The sequence below is a fragment of the Heliangelus exortis genome, chromosome 1, assembly GCF_036169615.1.
Source record: "Heliangelus exortis chromosome 1, bHelExo1.hap1, whole genome shotgun sequence".
NCBI classification, from domain to species: domain Eukaryota; kingdom Metazoa; phylum Chordata; class Aves; order Apodiformes; family Trochilidae; genus Heliangelus; species Heliangelus exortis.
In genome coordinates this window covers 71554315-71575406 of record NC_092422.1, presented here as the reverse complement: position 1 = coordinate 71575406, position 21092 = coordinate 71554315, and the positions used below count along the sequence as shown (strand labels likewise).

General features: G+C 41.0%; 1 protein-coding gene across 3 annotated transcripts in view; it reads left to right on the top strand.

The window, feature by feature from the left end:
• GPR143 (G protein-coupled receptor 143) overlaps positions 1 to 12079 on the top strand; it is a 31920-nt gene extending 19841 nt beyond the window's left edge. For all 3 annotated transcript variants that reach the window (XM_071747884.1, XM_071747874.1, XM_071747889.1), the window contains 6 exons: positions 2092 to 2186; positions 3665 to 3757; positions 4245 to 4354; positions 7114 to 7222; positions 9849 to 9966; positions 11409 to 12079. In XM_071747884.1, coding sequence (XP_071603985.1) covers positions 2092 to 2186; positions 3665 to 3757; positions 4245 to 4354; positions 7114 to 7222; positions 9849 to 9966; positions 11409 to 11711 — 828 coding nt within the window. In that variant the 3' untranslated portion in view covers positions 11712 to 12079. The remainder of the gene's footprint in view (positions 1 to 2091; positions 2187 to 3664; positions 3758 to 4244; positions 4355 to 7113; positions 7223 to 9848; positions 9967 to 11408) is intronic.
• The last annotated feature ends 9013 nt before the right edge of the window (positions 12080 to 21092 follow it).

The following is a 21092-nucleotide window of genomic DNA, read 5'->3' as shown; positions in this document are numbered from 1 at the left end:
CCAATGGATTAATGCATGAACAATAACAGTATTAGCTTTATAATTAAAAGTTTACAGTATAGAAGAGGACATGCTGCAAGTAAACAAAATTATTCAGCTTGGGTAATTTTTTACATAAAATAGTATGTGACAAAATACAACTCACTTGTAAGCCTATGTAGTGACAATTCCAGGCATGATAGTGTTGTGCTATAGAAGCAGATATTGGTTGTTTCCATGTATTGGTTTTAAATCCCATAATATATATTTAAGTTTAGCTTATTGGATGCAAATGCTGACATTATTGTTTTTTTCTTTGAGAAAGGGGAAAACAGCAACATCAACATCTTGTAACAAGAGCATCCTATTAAAAAAAATAGATTTCCCTATGTATTAAAGTTCTCTTTCTGGCTCTTAACCCCCAAAATAATATTTTTAAGCAGTTACAAAGATACTATATGCAGACTTTGTTTTCCATTTTGAAAAATTTAGGTTAGGTGTTGAGTGCCATAGCGGTCTACCGCAGTTTTTATTTTCCCCTTCTTGGGCTCCAGCAAAGTGCTGTAGTTTGAGTCACTTGCTAAATTTGGATTTAATTATATTGGAATAAAAAATAACCCTCCTTCCACTCACTTCCTCTAACATATTCTCGTGTGAGTTAATAAAACATTTCTGATTCTATTTTATTTTCCTTTTATTACTGTTGTTTGATTTCACTTACTCACAAGCCAATACAAACTCCAAGTTGTGAGACCCTTAGGCATCTCCTTTGAAAAACACCCTTTGGCTTGCAGAGGGGTGCCCTTTCTGGCACAGTAGCAAAATGTGTAATTTTGCGAAAAAGTGAGGCAGCACATGAAGATTTTTGGGTTTAGGTGCATCTGATTTGTATTATTTTTAGAAAAAAATCTTGTCTATGTTGAATTTTCCAGGTGGAAATACCCCCACAGTTTATTTTTGTATACGTGTGTGTGTATTTATATAGTAAATTATGCATTTTTAAACTCTACCTATATATAGAAGTGCAGAGGAAGCTACATGGTAAATACTATGGATAAAGTGCATTACAAGAAAGCCTGGAATCTTATTTTCTGACTCCTCTGCACTAGCAAAATGTTATTGCACTCCTGTTCACTAGCTAAATATTAACACTAGCACCATGTTTGAATTAATTACTAATTCAAGTCACAAATTACTAGAGGCAGGGTCTACCCTCATGGTAGAAGGAAATATTTCCCAGCTTGATTTATCTTTTGGAGGAAGGAATGGTAGCTCTCCATTCACTGCTGTTTGGCTCAGTAACAAATATGTTGGTTTCCAGCTGTAAAAGGATGGTACTGTGGAGCTGTGGTAAAGGATATTTAGATAAGAACTGGAAGAGAGCTCTGAGGGAAGTTAATCTGGATAGTACAATAGTAACAGACTATTGTGAAGAGCCAGCTCCTCCAGCAAAGAAATTTGGAATTTATAAACAGTAGCAAAGGAAGGTCTCTTATCTTACATAGGCTCACAGGAAAAATGCATAGGGTCAGCTCATGAATGCTGTGGAATTTAACTTGACTTGAACCTGTTTCCTTTGGACTTCTATTGAAGAAATCAGTCAGGGAGTTCAGTATGGATAATTTTTCCTGAGGGTGAGTGATATTTTTCTTAATGACCTTTTTTTTTCTTAATACTATTCCCTGAATTGGCTTCTTGTACAGGAGGTAAATGCCTCTCACATGCAGAACTTAGGATGCATAGTCATGCTGTGGTGATGAATGTCCTTGATTATATTTACTGCCTTGGCTACTGAAAAACTACTAAAATTTTTGTGTAAAATTAAAACATCCTCACTGTAAGTATATTATCTAAAAATCTTAGTTTGGTATTGACTCACAACATTGAAGACTAGAACTGTAAAGGTTTTTAACAGGTTTTCTTAAGCAACAAAATGAGCTGTGAAAGCAAATGTCCAGTTAACCTATGACTTGATTTTGAGTAAGGTTTCATACTTCACAATCTCAGCTGGGAAATACAGTGATATGAAGAAAAAATCAGAAAGCTAAAGGCTTGAGTCCCCTCCCTATCCAGGAGGAGCAGCTGTGACATTTGGCATTTTTTCCCCTGCAGATGTGGATCCAGCTGTTGTACAGTGCTGGCTTCTGGTGGTTGTTTTGCTACGCCATTGATTCTTACTTGGTGGTAAGAAGATCATCTGGATTGAGGTACCAGAGTGAAAAGTCTGAATTTGTTATTTTCCTTCCAACCAGGCCCATGTTTGACTGCAGATATCTAAGTGTCTAAGTCAAGCTTGTACAAACATCTGATATTTATATGGTTAGCAGGTATTGATATGGATGAGTAGTGTGTTAGAGGTTAAATTGCCAGGTACATTCTTGGATATTGATTTGATTACATCCACCTGGAATTTAAATGTAACAATTAATGTTCATCTAAAATTAATGTTCACAAATATGTGAAGAGTGAGTGTCAGAAAGATGGAGCCAGGCTCTTCTCAGTGGTGGCCAATGATAGGACAAGGGGTAATGGATGCAAGCTGGAGCATAGGAGGTTCTGTGTGAACATAAGGAAAAGCTTTTCCACTGTGAGGGTGACAGAGCACTGGATCAGGCTGCCCAGGGAGGTTGTGGAGTTTCCTTCTCTGGAGACATTCAAAACCCACCTGGACTTGTTCCTGTGTGACCTACACGAGGTGGTCCTGCTCTAGCAGGGGGGCTGGACTTGATGATCTCTCAAGGTCCCTTCCAACCCCTATCACTCTGTGACTTCTGTGAATTCGTTTAACCTTTGAATAAACAGAGTGCAGATCAGATTCTGTAAGCCTTATTGCAATGAGATACTACAATGTTTGTCCTTATATTCTGTACCTGAAATTGATTCTTGAGTTAAAAAATGTTATCCCCAGAGTAAAAAAGTGGAATGGAGGAAAGTACTGAGTTTCATATAGTTCATTCTCCAATTATTTTTTCTCAGATTTTCTAATTTACCCACTTCTCAGTGTTACTATTATGTTTATGAGGACATTTGTAAAAATGTTGAGAAAAAAATTATTTATTGACTATATGTTCTTCTGCAGTGCAGTAACCGAAGAACCTAAACAATTTGGAAAGTATCATGCTTTAATGCTGCACAGAAAATATAAGGTGTTTCTAAGTTGGTTGTTAGAAGGGCAAAATGACCTTTGGTGGCTCCTGCTAAACATGGAATTATGTGCCTCTGCTACTGGAGACATGGTTCATCTGGCAGATATTATAAAAATGGGGATTTTTGAGTTAACTTCAGTCTCTTGAGAACAAACCTGATTTTGTAAAGTCCCATAGTTCTAGTCTGAAACAACTGGGACCTACCTCCTTCTTCCATCCATGTTAAGAAAAAAACTCCCTGTATTTGGGCCTGACTCTAAGATCAAAGTAAACCACAAAAGACTTTTCAGCACACATAGATCTGAACCTCCCTACTCTAAATATAAATCTCTGCAAACTACAGCAGGGAGCTTGGTTTGACTGTTCATCTCCCTTCCTAAGGTTCCTGCTTACCTTAGTTTAATGTGCTGCCAGTGCTGTTCTGCATCATTTTGTATGTGTAAAGCTCTGCTTCAGTGAGGACCCTATTTTTATGTTGCAAAGTGGAAACCATAAGGTTTCTTATAATTAATGATGCCTGTCCTGTTTGATGCCTGCAGTACGATTGTGCTGTACCACATGATGACCTGGGGCCTGGCTGTGATGCTCTGTGTGGAGGGAATTGCACTGCTTTACTACCCTTCTCTCTCCAGGTAAGCAGGATTCTGGGAACAGCTTGCAGAATCATAGCTCTCTCTGCTCCAATGAATGTCTCTTGGTCAGCCTTAGAGACAGACATCCAAATACTGGGCTTTTTTGATCCTTGGCAAGCGTGTCCCACTGAGTCAGTGTGATCCTAGAAATACTTGCCTGGGTTTTGGAGGCAATAGCTCAGCAAGACAGGCACTTGAGCATGCTGCTGGATGATAGAGGCTGTGATAGTACTTCTGGTATGAGCCACTGCTCTCCCAGTTCTGGTTTCAGCTTTGAATTTATCTCTTTAAATTAGAGAAACATTAAGAACTCCTGCTAAGAGCTCTGTGTCCCCTGTGAACTAGTGGTGAAGGTCTCTGAATTGAAAGTTTAGCATGTTTGCTTCATTCTTTTTATATTTTCGTAACTTAAAGCTGAGATATAAAATAGTGAGAACTGTCAGATAGGGAAAAAATAATGCTTAAACTGTTCATGATGTCTTCTCAGCTGTGAAAATGGCTTGGAGCATGCAATCCCACATTATATCACAACCTATGCCCCACTCCTGCTAGTGCTGGTGGTCAACCCCATCCTGTTCAGGAGGACAGTATCAGCAGGTATGTTACTAATGGCTAGTAATGTGTTATTTAGGAACATAACAATAATGTAAAAAGTGCAAGTGTATTCAATGATGTGGGATAGCTCCTCATTAAATCATAAAGATACAGCAAAGGATGGGAGGGAACTGCCTACTGAGAGGAAGATACCATCTGCATGGGAAATTTGCCCTAGAGACACACTCTGATGATATGCTCAAGCTATGCTGTTATAAATCTCTGTTACAGACTGGCTAAGGTGTTTCTATGCCTCTAAAGATTAAAAGATTCCAGAGGTCAAAATGCACCTAGAAAAAGCCCATCCATTAAAATGTTTTTATTTTGTTCCATTTCATCAGTCCTGTCTGAAAAATCACATATCTTTACCACAGCCTCCTTAAGGTGATAGATGTCTTTACTTTGACTAAAATAAATCTGTTAGCCAGTCCTCAATGCCTATCAAAATTCTCTCAAATTCAGAATTTCATTTTCAATATAAAAGAATTACTTAATTTCCTATGTCTCACTTAAATATAGAGGTATTGCTAAGCAGGTAACAAACTAAAAAATTTGTAGTACCTAAAATTCTGCCAATTGATCATTTCACTCTTTTTCTTGTCCAAGTTCAGATTCTTTACAAGTGATGCAGAAATACCTGCATTGAATTAAATCTTTGATCTTAGTGCATCTGGTAAAATTCAAACTTTCTTGCAGAATACTATCTGTCCCTCTGTTTCACAAAGAAAGTTAGCAAGTTCATTTTAGTCATAATACTCACAAACAGCTCAACTGAACATCTTCAACAAAGTTCTACATGTTTATTCTCAAAACATAGTTACCCAATTACAAGTTACCTGAAAGAAAATGAGCATTTTCCCCAGATAAATGTTTTCTCAAGTTTGTATGATTTCATTAGCCAGGTAGACCATTACTAGAAAAATTATCCACTTTGCTTAGCAATTTGCTTATTTTCATAGAGCCTAAATGGTCTAAGTGCTTCCTGCTCCCTCAGTCCATTACCTAAATTCAGATCATTGCTGTCTCCTGCTCTTTATTTCCTTCCACTCACTGCTTGACCATTTCCACCACCTTGGCACAGACTACCCCTTCATTCACAAGAAAGTGGAAGAGAAAACAAGACACTTTTTTCATGGCAAAGTAGAAGTGAATGAGATCTTTGAATAGCCTTGGACTGTGCACCAAGACACAGATCCATTTCCTCACTTGAGATGACAACCAGAATTAAAGTTTGAGGGACATACAGTTAGACTGAGTCTTACTTGCAGGTGATTTGTAGACTGCAAATCTTTTTCTACCATGCCCTCCACAGTGCTTCCAGTTTTCTCTCAGATCCTGTCTTTTGTCTTTCCATCTTCAGGCACCTGATGGATCTAAATTTTTCAGGTGTCTTTCCAACAATGACCTTAAGCTCAGCTCTCATTTTGGGGCCCCAGTTACAATTTTATAGTATTAAGTGCTGAATATTATTCAGCCTTAACCTAAACATAAGGAAAAATGTCTTCAACCTAAACACAAGGAAAAACTTTACTGTGAGGGTAACAGAGCACTGGAACAAGCTTCCCAGAAAGGTAGTGGACTCTGTTTCTGGAAACATTCAAAACCCATATGGACAGGTTCCTGTGTGATCTGCACTAGGTGATCCTGCCCTAGAAGGTGGTTGGGCATTCTGTGATTCTGTGTGATTCTGTAAATGACCTCAGTGTAAAGTATTTTAGGCAGTCTGTAGTGAATGCTTAGCTCTACCATGTATTGGTATTAATCTGGATTTTTAAATGCAATATATTCTGCTTTAAGGATAGTATTTGTGAGATCTGACTTCTGATTTAACTTCTTGGCAGCCCTTGAGCTAAAAAAAATACAATTTGATCAGGATTTTGTGACTCCTGTTTCTTAAATCATGAAACAAATTTGAATGGGATGGGATCTTGAAGTTCCCATTCTGACTTTGAAGAAATGAGTCTGAGAAAAGCCACAGAGTCAATGCATTCTTTGCATGTAATATGGTCAGCTCCAGGTGTTTGCAGTACCTGAATTCATACGTATCATCTTCATACTGAATATACAAAAGCAGCAACAGAAGACCTTGTATTCTCAGTTCAGTCTTCATCCCATCTACCCTGAATCCTTCAGTAATACTAATTTTCAAAGGAATGACTGTTCCCCTACAAAGTTGTTGCTATGAAATTTTCCTCTTTTATGAAAAAATACACAGAGTATATTTGTGTTTGTATACATATGTATATTCCTTGTGATATCTGAGCATCATGTGGCATAACTATTTTTTATGACATTACACCTTCAAGTTTTAGAGGTGTAGCCAATGCTGTATCAATTGCATAATGAAATATAAAGTGCATAATGGGATAAAATGTATTCTATTTTAGTCTAAGCATCAGATAATAAACATATAATTATATCACACATTATATAGACATTGTAGGCATTACCTTTTGGTTATAAAAGCCTGTTGACCATACTACTTTCTGTTTCCAGTGGGACTGAGAGAAGAAAAAGCAACCCCTGGGATATCACCCACTTTAGTAATCCATAATGGATGGATTTTCCTTTAGTAAGAAAAGGAAAGTAGGGAATCTTTTCCTTTAGTATTAGGCTATATGTAAGATTTCTTGATGATGGTTCTCTGGTGGGGACAAATCCATTTCTTTGTTTCCACTTTACAGACTTCTGTCTTTTGGAACTTTGTGCCTGTAGCTAACAAGATGCACATATATTAATGAACATAATTGTGTACTTTTCAGTTGCCTCCTTACTGAAAGGCAGACAAGGGATTTACACAGAGAATGAGAGACGTTTGGGGACAGAGATCCAGATCCGCTTCTTCAAAATTATGCTGGTATTCATTATTTGGTAAGAGGTGCATTTGCATTATTTTGTTTTAAACTGCATTTTTCCAAGCTGGAGAGGGTTGGCATGAAGAATTGCTTCTGATGAGTTGCTTAATTTTTTTCCTCTTCATATTGGAAGGGAAGGTGTCTAAGGAAGAAGCAGTTCTAAACTAGTTCAGAAAGTGGCTGAATCACTTATGTAGTATCACACAAGGCTGGGAGGAAATGACAAAAACATTTAGGCAACAGGAAAACAATAACCCCAAGAAGCAACAGAAAAAAAACAAAACAACTCCCCCTCCCCCCAAAACCAAAAAATCCCCACCACCCCGAAAAAACCCTAAAGCAACAACAAATCAAAACAAAAATGAGCTTAGACTAAAGCCATACAGAACAGCAGCTCCCCATCACTGTGGACTGATAGACTGCTTTCTGTACTCAAGGTTCTCAAGGTTTCTCAGACCCTCTTGTCACCAAACACATCACTGAACACCTACAATACATATGCTTTGAAGACTGCATGGCCCTGACTATGGCTGCATAATGCAGCAACCTCTGTGGTCTGTACACCTCAAGGATGAGAAAAAAACATGGATATTGACTGTAAAAAGAGGGTTATATACCAGAAGAGAAATCTGTGAATGTTTGTGAAATTTCTGATAATTTAATCTTTTTTCTTTTAATATTGCATATTCCACCATGAAAACAGTCATTTGGCATAGGACAAGAAAGAGATGGGAGGGAGAAGAGGGATGGAGCAAGGGAAGTGGGGAAGGAGGGAGGGTGCATCAAAATTGCTGCTCCCCTCCTCCTGCAGCCCCATTCAGTAAAGTGGTGACTGGAACTGGAGGTACTGGATGCACACAACAAAACTGAGCTGAAAACTCAGTTTTGTGAAAACTGTTTTTGCTGCAATCTCAAGAGTTATCACACAGCAATAAAGGCACCAGAAAGAGTGGTGATCCACTCTGCAATGGTCTGTGCAAGGGTCTGTGCAATGACCTAACAAGAAGTGGTCCCTGCTGTGAAGTGTTTGCTACCTATGTGAGTAACACTAATGACAGGGGGAGGAAAGAAATAGTCCTGGAGTAGTGAGATTTCTTGGACAAATTTAATAATTTATACTACTGCTTTTTTTTTCCTTGCTTTTTTTTTTTTTTTTTTTTTTTTTTTTTTTTTAAATACAGATATGTTAATGTATGTTACCTTAAAAAGATGACTAGGAAGAAAGGCTACCTTTTTATCTTCTCCTAGCTTCTGTCAATTAATGTGCTCTGGAGGGAAATGGTTGTCCTTTCTTGGGAAATTATGCAGTCTGCTTGGTCCAAGTGAGATTTCTAGTGTGATGGGTGGAGGAGACAGCAAAAGAAGGGAAGAAAGCAGGCAGTGAACAATCCTGCAGCATAGCTTTTTGGAATTTGTTGAAATAATGAGGGGCAGGGATTTACCCAGGCTCCCATGGCTGTGGAAGGGCAAGCCTTATTCTGAAGCCCAGGGGCAGCAGAGAAATCCCTTGCAACCTAAGGAATGGTGGACAGTTTGCTTATCTGGGAGGGGACATGAAAGAAATGACCAGTTTCCCAAGGACATGGTGGGAACATTTGTTTATTTCTATTCTGTCTCATTCTGGGCTTGCTTATGAAAAAAAAAAAAACCAACACGGCTCTAGATCTGGATTTTTCTCTTCTTACAAAACATAAACTTTGGAGTGTAAAAACTGTCCCAAAGGTAGGGACAAGTAGGGAAAGACTGAAGCAGTCCCATCTCAGAAACCTAGGGAAGATGCTCTTCCAGCCCAGAGGATGAAGAGCATATCAAATTGGTTAGTCAAAGACAGCAAGTTGGGGCAACATGGGGTAGAAGAGATGCCTGCAGATTCAATAAGGGGAAGCAGGAGGTTTTTACACTGTGATACAAATACAGTTGCAGGATGGATGTGTGTGAAACCCTTTAGAAACTATCACATGGATGCTCATGGTCTCCTTTCTGACGCTACAGTAGAACTATAAAGAAACACTGGTCTAACTGTTTAGAAGTCATAAGAAGCTACAGGCATTTGCCATAACCTTTATTTAGTGCAGAATATCTTCAGTTTATTGTTTACTTCTATTGCAAAAAGTTGAAGCATTTTCAAGGATTTTAGAGTAAAACTTGGCAGGGTTTTTTTAGGCTTTTTTAATGTATGGTTTGAAAATCTTGTGTAATCTAACCTGAAATTCTAATTCCAGATAGATTTTCTGCTGCCTTTTACAACACCCAAGCATATATTGGGTTTCTGTACCTTTGATACTTTAAAACACAAGTGAAAGAAGTCAGCATGTATGATGTTCCCTTTATGGATCACTGTTGTTTATCAACTCAATTTTATCCTCCAGTTTACTGTTCTGCAGAAAGCTCAAATGCTCAGGTTCTTGTTTGTTTGGTTGTTATACTGATTTCCTTGTCTTGGCCTGTGCTAACATGTGGCTGGTGTTTGATCTGGGACACCTCCTGGTTTCTTCAGATTGAGACTTAAGACTGAAGAAAATCTCAGTCTCCTTATTAGTGATCCTAATTTTTATAATTTGAAGTTAAAGAATATTTTACATATGCATACACACATATATAAAACTGTCTTGCTTGCTTCATCTTCTTTATTCCTGCACTAGCTGGTCATGCAATATTATCAACGAGAGCCTTTTGTTCTACCTTGAAATGCAGCCAGATATCAATGACATGCCCCTGAAAAACATCAGAAGTGCTGCACTGATCACATGGATTATAATGGTAGGTCAGCCATGACATTGCTTTGTCTCAGAAATCAGTTTTATAAAACAGCTGGGACAGCACCAGTGTAGTGGGTGGTTTATGATTTTGAGGGAAACAAACGCTCGGAAAATCAAGGAAGAAAAGCAGAAAGTAAGAGAGATGAAGGTCTAGTCACTGAAAGTGCTTTTCACATATAAACTTTGCCAAAAATATACCAAGGACAATTTTTTTTCTCCCATCTACTGGAGTATGTATTCTCTCTGTGAGTGATTGCTTCCCATTTTAAGATCCAGAGCAGACCACTGCAATGATTTCTACTCTAACATGGCCAGCCTGTGCCATAAAGTAACTTCCCCAGTAAGAGGGTCATGTTCTGGTAATTTGCTGTTTGTAACTATGGTTTTCTTTATTACAAGGAATAATCACATTTTACATCCCACCAGTTGTATAATTATTTAGTGACAAATATACCTGAAAACTCTTGAAAGCAATGCATCAAAAAATAGCTGCAAGATGCTGGCCTCTCACTGTGCCCCACCCTCTTTTCTGCTGTTGGAATATTTGACCAAGGATTTTTCAGAGGTGATCTTGTGGATTTCTTTTCCAAGAGAGTTTATTCTGGAGCTGTTAAATACCTGTAAGGCCTGCACACTCTTGGGGTTGTTAAACCCTTCAGCTGTTTTGTGCTGAAGCATAAAGCAGTGCAACTGATTTGATGCAACCTCCTTCCCTGAACAGGAGTGAGCACATCCTTGTGACAGGGTCCTTGCTCCCATTCACCTGCAGAACAAGAGGTCAGGTCTAGAGACAGAGCTGTTTTTCAGATTGGCTGGAAAAATAATTTGCTCTTTTCTCATGAGAAAAATGGAATAATCTGAAGGCACTTACTAGCCAAGCATCCCACAGCTTGTAGCTGGTAGCTTTTTTTTTTTTTTTTTTTTTTTTTAATTAAGTCATTTGGCATCTTCTTTTCCTGTGTCTTTCCCTGGTTTTCCATCCCACTGAAGTGGATATTTTCACTGGGATCTGCAGCAATACCAGACAGATCAATTCCTGCTATTTTAACAAAAACTTGACTGTGCAAGCTAGTGTCTGCTCTTACATATTTGACTGGGCTTCTAGTGAAAAATAAAATATTTGCTTTTATGAATAAAAAAGGCTAGAACTTGTGGAGAGTGTTAAAAACACACCAGGGGCTTGAACAGCTAAAATTCATGCTAGGAAACCATTTCATGCTTACTGTTGATTGGGATGGCACATTAGAACAACAGATCATGGTATTTCACTCTGACTTGCCTGGGTCTGCAGAGCAACTCACACTTTTATTTGCATGCAGATTGCATCTTTTAAAGACTGCAGTTGTTCAATAAAAGGGAAATTGTTAATGAGTGCAAAATGTTTTGCTGGAGTTCAAAATGAAGCATTGCTGGTGTGACTCCTGGTGCATTTCTCTTTTCTAGGCCGTTCTGAATCCAATGCAAGGCTTCCTCTTCACGTTAGCTTTCTATGGCTGGACTGGCTTGAGGGTAGACCTGAAATGGAGAAAGAGAGAAATACCCTGGGAATCAATGTCCTCATCAACTGTGGGTGAAAATGCCTATCCCTCACCAGTGAACTACCAAAGCAACATCCATGATTCGAAGAAGATATCAACCACTGACAGCCAGCAGACTGATGAGGCTATAAGTATGTTGTCTGAAGATAACACCAGTGGTGGTGAGGTCAGGCTAACCAGGAGCTCTCCCATCTATCAGGGCTGGTAGCTTATAGGTGCAGTGCTGGATCCCCCTTCTCCAGTTGTCAAGACTCGTAAAACCACATCACTGTGTGAACCACTGCATGCTCTGGAATTAGATTTGTGCCTAGTGGCTAGCTGGCATTTCCTATAATTTGTGTGTATGCCTGAGAGAGAGCATGGGAAACAGAGCTAAATTATGGTTTATGTCTTCATTTGCCTTGTGGGAGATATGTTAAAAAGTATAAAGACCTGATCCTTTTTTCAGCAGGAGTGTATCTCTGCAAAAGATCTGTGTTACTTACGATTAATTTTCATCCATTTTGTTTCAAAAATCTCCCCTGTAACCTTCATATGGTAGAAGAGTCTTCTGTTTAAATAAACAGACTATTAATATGTTGGCTTTTTTTTATGCTGGCCTTGCTCAGCACAAAGTTCTTCACCCAGAATTACAGCTCTGAGGTTTCAGAGGCACCATTTCCAGCCTTGACACTGGTAAAACATTATTGACAGCAGACTTTGACATAGGCGTAGATATTCCCTGTCTGTGTAGAAACTTCACTTGTGTAGAAGTCTTCTTCTACTTTGTTTATATGAATTTCAATTTGGTTTTATCTATGGAGCTGAAAGTCCTTTTAAGAAAAATCAAGGCCTGTCTTAGGTACCATAAGCACTTCAAAATAGTGGTACCAATTCACTCTTGATTCAAACAAAGATAACCCTTCAAACTTTTTTTAGTATAAATTCTGTTTGATCCTTACAAGCATTTGTCTAACAGGATTATGACTGCTAGGGCAGGTGCATTTGTGTTTGCAAAAAACACCTCAAGGACCATAGTGCTCATCAAAAAACCCCAGAAAAAGTAGAGTAAATAGACCTTTCTCTGTGGTGTGCTCTATTTTATGTCTTCAGCTGGTGAACGAAGAGTTATTCAATCCATTCTTGTTATCTTCTCAGATACATACCTCATTTGGTGCAGTGCACTTACCCAATCAATTCCCTGATTTAGCTGAAAATTAGGAAAAAATGGGTACAGTGTTCACCCCAGGATTTTTACTCCATATCAGACATAGAAGTACTATGATTTAGGCTTGCTTGTGCTGCAAGGTGTTTATGATACAATTTGCCCAATGGAATGGTGCAAGACCCTTGTCCCTAAAGTAACCTCCCTCCCTCTCTCTCTTCGAGGTCCCATCATAAATAAAAACCAACTATTTTTTAAAACCCTGTTCACATCCACTTTGGTTGAACTTCACTGGCTGTCACACTTTTCTTTTCAAACCCAGTTCAGGTCCAACTACTGAAAAAAAAAAAAAAAAGTAAGAAAGATATTATTAAAGAAAGGTGAAAAGTTAGTGTGATAACATGAAGCTTAAGCTGCTGTGTTACTCAGGAGAGTCCCAGGGTGCTTAGAGAAGCAGGTTTGGCAGAAACTAGACAGAAAAATATTGATTTGCTATATTAAAGAAATGGCCTTCTTTAATTAAATGTTTGATACAGAAGTGTTGAACAATGATCTGATAATTATCTAGGCAGATCATTACAGAGCTGTGGTTGGTTTGTAGCAAATCTTTTACATTGTGCCCTGTAGAAATTTTTGTGGCTTTAGACTGCTGTTCTAATTGTTAGAAATACTGGCAGATCAGCAAATCCTTTCTTTTCATCACAGTCATTTCTCTCCTAGCCAAGTGTGAAGAGAAAGCACAGGGACTCAGGAGCAGATTATATTGATCCTTAGGAATTAGAGACCACATTTTCAGTGCAATACTCATCACCATAGGGTTCAAAAGAGCAGGGGAAAGGTGGTGGTGGAATCACTGCTAAGTCTTTTCAGATGCTAGGGTGTGGGCTAAGTTACAAAACCCTAAAACCAAATAGCCTCTGGCTTCACAGGAATAATCACGTAGCAAGAAAGCACTTGTGAGGTGACAGGCTGCACCGAGGCCTTGTAAGAGGACTGGACTCCAAAGCCATGAGCAGCCCTTGAGCAGTGTTGGGAGGCTGCTGGTGTGGAGCATCCCTGTGCTTTGGGGCAGCCTCCCCCAAAGGCCGTGCTTTGCTCCCCACCTTCTCTTGTTCTTTCAAGGTTGTCCTTGGGTTGTGTGTGGCACATCTCTGTATTGGGATGTCAGCATGAACATCAGGACCCACCTGAGAGCTTCAGAAGGACAATTTCATGGTTTAACCTCAGCTGGCAGCCACTTGCTTACTCCTTCCTCATGAAATGGGGAGAATTGGTAGAGTGGAAGTGAGAAAACTCATGGGTTGATGTAAAGGCTGTTTAACAGGCAAAGCAAAAGCTGTGAACACAAGCAAAGCAAAACAAGAAATTCCTTCCCCACTTCCCATTGGCAGGAAGGTGTTCAGCCATCTCCAGGAAAGCCCCCTGGCTCCATCTCACATAACTTGGAAAGACAAATGACATCACTCCAAACTCTCCCTTCTTCCCTCAGTGTTATATGACAAGCATGATGCCACATGTCACGGGGTATCCCTTTGGTCAGTCAGGGTCATCTCTCTCAGATGTGCTTCCTCCCAACCTCTTATGCATCCTCCTCCCCCATCACTGGTGGGATGGTGTGAGGAGCAGAAAGGGCCTGGACTCTGTGTAAGCACTACTCAGCAGCAAGGAAAACATCTCTGCATTATCAACACTGTTTTTAGCACAAATCCAAAGCATAGCCCCATACTACCTACTATGAAGAATCCTATCCTCAAACCAGCACAGAGAGCTAAGCCAGTGCTGATGCACTGAGAACATGAAATGGGGCACAACAGAGCAAACCAACAGCAGTTTTTAACTTGCAAAAGGAGTAAGTGTGAGGAGAGTTTCCTTCCCTGCTGTTCCCAGACTCTGGTGAACGTTCATGAGATATTCCTGCATGGTTCAAAATGGGCTGACAACTGAATCTGCTCATGTGCAATCATGACCACATTTGATGCCACCCCACACATTGCCTTCTTAAACGTGTCATCCACCTTCTCCTGATAGGAGCCTTGCACTTATCAGCTCATAGAAAGACATCCTGGTTTTTACAGGGTACAATGCTTTGTATATGCCTGGTCACCACGGTATGTTCAGTTCTCCATCCAGATTCCCAGCCTATGATGCTACAAAGAGTTGCTTCAAAAATGCTTATTTGTAGGAGCCTGCTGGCAGGGTGCTTCTGGTGAGTGTGGGAGGTGTGTGTCTCTGGCCTCAGTCTTTGTTTTCTCAGGTGTGTTCCAAACATGACTTGGGTTGACAGGGAGATGCTGGCAATACTGAAATCCATGGATGCAGTCAGGGTCTATGGTCCTCATTTTACACTGCCTGTGAGAGAGGCACAGTCACAGAGCTCTTCAGTTCATGAGCAGGGATACAGCTGTTTCACTGGAACAGCAAGGTGTGCCTCAGAGGAAAAGAAAATAAGGAACCAGATCAGATATTTTCTAATAAAATGTTGCTAAAGTACTACACTTTTAGAGTACAGCAATTGTCAGATTTATCTTATTGTATTTTGAGCATACTAAGAGTTCAAAAAAGTCTTCCTGAATGTATTGAAGAAAAAAAGGAACTAAAGGAAAAAGGTAAAAAAAAAAAAAAAAAAAAAAAAAAAGCATTGAACACATGATGCACTAAAATAAGATTGAGCTGGTGGAATCTCATAAAATGGATATCTTCCCATAGAGGGCCTCTCAACCTCCTCATATCCCAGCCAGCTTATCAAATACAACCATACACAGTAAGTGTTTTCTGTGTTCACCAAAACTTATTTTTAAGCCCTCAAAGATAAAATGAAAATTTGCAGGAAAAGTGTCATGTCATGCCCTGTAATACTTCCTTAGACACTTGTAGCTGCTCTCTGTTGGTGGAAGAGGACTCACAGGACTGTATTTGACCTGCCAGTCTTATACATTTAACTGCTATTTTTTTGGCCAGATGTTCAGGCTAATTGCAAAACTGGAATATGACCAGTAGTAAAATAATAAACTACTTGAGTAAGCAGACCCCTTGCACACTAAAGCCCTGCATTTCTGAAGGCCACCACGTGTCTGAATACCAAAATCCTAACTACACCTCCCATTAAGCCTTTCCTTTGCAGACCACATACACGGAGAAAGCTAGAAAGTGAAATGCTGAATGTTGATTCCTCTCTCCCCACATCCGCTGTATGAAAGGAGTTGAACTGTAATTCAGAAGAGGCCCTTGTGTATTCATGATGAAAAGTTCTCTGACCTTCTTAAATCTTCTTAATTTTCACGGATTCCTCAAGCTTACCACAATCTCAGACAGAAATCTCTAAGCCACATGGTAGCTCACGTAATTTTAAGGCAGGTCAGATGATGCCGGGGTCACTCAGCCTTTAAGGAACAAGTATGCATCTGTGTGGACACTGAAGCTAGCAGCTGAAGAAGATGCAGTCTTACTGAGAGAAAAATTGGGAGCACAGTCAAATCCAAGGATGCATTTGGATCTGCTTTCCAGGAGTTGACTTTCGCTAGGATACTCTGAGAGCTGTGCGGAAAGTTGGTTCTCCCAACACACCCCTCCAAGCAAACTCAAACATTCAGAAAGCTAAACTATGAGGGGATTTGTAGGCAAAATTTTTGAAGGGTTGAGACGTGTCAGTGAGCATTTGAGCATTCAGTATCATTTGAGTTTACACCCAAAGCAAAACTTCAAATGAGCTACAGCTCTTGCTTCCACGGCGCTGAGAAGAGTGGGTGTCTTTCTAGCTCTCTACAGCTTCTGTGTGCTGACACTATGTGAGATCAAAAGAAAAGAGAATCAGAAAAGAAATCAGACTCTCCTACCTAGAAAGAGAACCACTCTAGCCATCCCTAGATCTTCAACAACCCCCTGGTTTAGACTGTGTATTTGCCCAGGCTGGGTGTGTTTAAGTGCATGGCACAGCGAGGGCCTGCGGGGCTGTGAGCTTGCGTGGCTCAATGTGCAGAAAGGACCAGCATGCATGGGGATGGTTTGGTGTGTGCTCTGTAGCTGAAAGCCCTAAGAAGATGTTTTGCTGTTTATGGTGTCACTAGTGTAAGGGTTGAAAGGCCAAATGGGTTGGGTGGCCTTACCAGAAGCCACCACAGCCAACTGGATTCTGTGAATTGGGTCAAACGTGATATAATGGTAGCACTGGGGAAACCCAAAGGTGGCATCCACATGTAGAAAAGCCCATGTTTCTAATTAATGCAGAAATTTAAGTCTCAAGGGTAGAAAGCTCAGCGCTGAATCTGAATTTGAATGTCTTCAGGATTAAGAAGGTTTTAGAATACTGAAAATAAGTTCAGGCTTCTCTGCCTCTTGCAGGAGTGATTTTTTAGTGCAGTGGTTTGCTGGTAACAAAACCAAATAAATTTGATAGGCTTCTTCGGTGTCACACATGATGTGTGTTTTGACAAGTTAGTATGGGATAAAGCAAATCTGGACCAATTTAATTTATTGGAGCATTAGTTAACTTTATCACTTATAATCACATATAATCACTTAAATAGTGCATTGATTGTAATATGTTGGTGTCTGCATTTACTTCTGCAGGACTGTGTGGCTGAGCCTGCATTTGTCTCAGTTTGTATTTCAGATACCTATTACAAGCAGAACGAGGGGTGAAAATGCAATACTGCTTTCAAGAACTACAAGAGAAACATATTGGTTATATATTATATATATAACCAAGCAAGTGCAGAAATCACTACAGCACCCTAGAAAATAAGCTAGAAAAAAGCTATAATGTGTCTGGGAAGCTGGAGTTACATAAAACCTCTGGGGTCAGAGCTGGAGTCTGGCTGTGTAGGAGCCAGAAGCCGCAGGGTGCAGTGAGAGCAGCAGCAAGGTGTAGGATGGGAATTTCCTTTTGTGGGGGTGTTCCCACTGAGCATGTTACCTGGTGTTAATATAGACTGAGGGCAAGGAGGGAGAATTCCCAGCAAGGGAGCTACCTGTCTGTGAGGAGGAAACAAATATTTCCAAGGGGAAGTATTTCCCTTTCCTCACTCCAGAATGACTGAGCTTCTCATGAGGCTGAAATGAGCAATCCCTCTGAAATAAAAATAATCTGATGATGCTGAGTGAGGGATGTATTCTGGACAGCTTCTGGATAAGATTAGGATTTTGCAGCCGGAAAGTCTCAGCCACAAGAAGCAAGAGTCCCTTGAGTCAGAATGATAGCTGACATTTATTTCACACCTGGTGAAACATTGTCATCTGCTGCTGCTGTAGAGGTTGGCCAACAGTATATAGTATTTTGCAGTTCCTTAGCAGAGATGTAAGGAAGTTGTTTAAGTTATAGTTTTTCTGCCCAGCAGACACTAGCTTTCCACCCAGCTTCAAAGTTCTCCTCCTACTTTTTAATGGAAGACCTTGAGAAGAATGCAGCTTTTACTCAGGAAGACGTACAGGGCTGATTTGAATTCAGATTTCCATTTTATTTGGCTAAACAGGTTAAAACCCTGGTGGCTAGACTAGGGGAAGGCTTTGTTTTAAATGCCAATTGTGGGTTAAGAAGAGCTTCAGTTCTCACAGCACTGGTATGAATCCAGTTTTACTTTAGTGAGGGATTGAAACCTGGTGTCACCCAGTGACCTGATGTTGGCTTCTCTGAATTCATTTCCCAAATTGCAGACATCTCTTTGGATGGAGCTGCACAGGGGGAAAAGAGCAGGAAACACCTGGGGCTGATGTCTAATTCCCACATCACAACCCTGGGCAACCTTCTCCATGTGGCCTTGCTGCTGTAGGAGGGGTTGGAGCTCCAGAGGTCTCTTCCCACCTCAACCTCTCTGTAGTTCAAAACCTCCCGTGATCTCAGCTCTCACCATCCCCCCATCAGGGCTTTTGGTCAGTGTTGGGCACAGAGGATGCACAGGATGCTGGAGAAGCCTGAATTACTGTTTTTAAGATGGGAGCACACCCAGAGAGTTTTCTTGTCTGAGCCTTTTGAGGGCTCTGGAGACTGAATTCACCAAGGAAAACAAGGGAGCAGGTGGCTTTGTTGCATGTCACATGATGGCTGTTGTCTCTGGAAAAGAAACTGATTCCAGCTGGAGGTGTTAATCTGCTGTGTTTAGAAACTATTATTTCTAACAAACATGCATGTTAGCATGCCTCTCTTTAAAGCCTCTGAATGAAAATCATCCTGTTATTTGTATTTACAAACATGAGTATGGTGTGGTTTTCATCTGAGTAAAAACTTAAAACAAGGAAATTTGTCCCGTGAAGCTTGAATAGAATAAATTGGGCTTTTTCAATCTCTGTTTATAAATTACAAGATCTACAGTTAAAACAGTCCTGTCCTAAAAAAGCTTTGGAGATACTACATCTTTTTGTAGCATTAGAAGAGGGGGGTCTGATTCCACTCATTTCATCAGGCTTCAATAGTTCCCCAGGATCTATCAGCAGCGATGCTGCCATCTCACCCCCAGCAGCAGAGAGGAGTGGGGATCAAAGGTGGTGACATGGTGGCAACCATCCACTGATGAAAACCATGGCAAGACTTGCTGCTGCTCCTTAATCTCTTGGTCCCTGGGGCTCATTGCATCTTGGGGTGGCAAGAAGAACTTTAAGCTTTTGGGCTTCTCTGTAGGGGACATTTGGCTCTTTGCAAAGGCAGGACCTTGACCTGGAGAGGCTGGACAGGTGGCAGCTCAGTGTTGCCTGTGGCTCTGTCCTGCTGTGGGTGGCAGCACCGAAGGGGATTATGAGTCTCTCTTTTTGCCCTGGTGTCTTTCTGGGCTGCAATTCAGGCAATCTCTGCCCTCTCTTCTGTGGGAAGAAACACGGGGTTCAGGGGTGGAGAAGAGCCAGGAGGGCTTGAGATGGGTTCCCTGCCTCTGGAGAGCAGGACAGTGTTGTGTCTGTTAATGAAGACAACCATTGTTGGCCAAGCTTTGCCCTAACTTGTTTTTTCACCAAATTTCATCTGCTTCCTGTGACTTACTGAACACTTTCCCACAGTGTAGCCAAGAGGGATGCAAAGGGACGCCTTGGATTCTTGTCCTCCAGCTGCCTCCAGGGAGGTACCAGCCCACTCAAGCATCTGTCAGCTTCCCAAAAAGTCTTGAAAGAGTGTAAGCTCAAACATGACCTCTCCTATCAAGCTAATTAAAAGGGCACATTTTAAAGCCATGGGTTTAAAACAACGTGGTGGGTTTTCTTGTACAATGTAGGGAACCAGCTGTGTTGGCTCGGTTGTCTTTGCAGTGTTCTCTCTCCCTCTGAGGGCACCGAGGCTCAGGACAGCATAAAAATGCTGGCAGCCATTCCTGACAGCTGCAGGCACTGGATAGCATCTGCTTTTGTTTTGCCTGCTACAGCAGATCGGGAGTGAGTTGCCTCGAAGAAAACAAAAAACAAACAAACCCCCCCCAAAACCTGCAACTCTCTCTCTTATGGCTGAAGCACTCAGCCGAGCAACACATTTTACATGGCAGTGAAACAGCTTCCTCCCACCCTGCCCTGTGTCATGTGCTTCCATGTGACTGGGACCACAGCCTTCTTCTCTCCATCCCATTCCTCAAGGCACCCGACACGAGTTGCCAAGGATCAGAGCCTTTCCCCCAGCCAGGCCCAGTGCTCTGGGTAACAACCCAGCCCTGCCAGCACCCCCGGGGCAGTCAGTCAGTCAGTCAGTCAGTCAGCCATCCCCTCAGAATGCAATTACACCCAGAACAACATGGCAGAAACTAAATAAGGAGGCTTTTTCCTTATTTCCTGGGGATTTTATAGCCTGAAAGCTGGTATGCCCAGATTCCTTTGATAGGATGTTTGAATTTGAAATGGAGGGGGAAAAAAATTACTTCTACTTTAACAACATACTTTCTGCTAAACCCAAATTAATTTTTAATGAATAGTCTAAATGTAAAAGAGACATTTCTCCATTGTTTTCTGGGGTCTGATGCTCTGGGACTTCCATCAGGCTGGTGCTGAATAACTGGGAAGCTGTGAAAGGCACAAACAGCTGAGCTGAGGACACAAAGGCAGCCACAAGCTTCTGAGAAATGTCCCCTCCTTCTGGGGACACTTACCTCCCCAGAGGCTACAGGGTGGGACAGGCAGGTGCTGGTACTGCTGGTGCTGTCCCCATCATCATGCCACTCCTGCCCCTGCCTCCTGAAGCCCTTCTGCTCTGCTCATGGAATTAAATCTTCGGCGGGCCAAAAGGAGAGGAGAGAGAAAAGCCAATGCTGCTGACCTTACAGCCTGGCAGGAGAAGAGCCCTTGCTTCACCTGGGCACAGATTTGGGTTTTTTTTTTTACAGGGGCAGGCAGGGAGCTGAGGCCCCGTGATGCAGCTCCAGGGACATCCCAGCTGCTGCCCACCCCTGGTATTGATGCCGTGCAGCAGAACCACCTGAGCACCAGCCTGTTAGATACAGGGCTATAAAACCTCCAAAATGTACTTTTCTTTCTTTTTTTTTT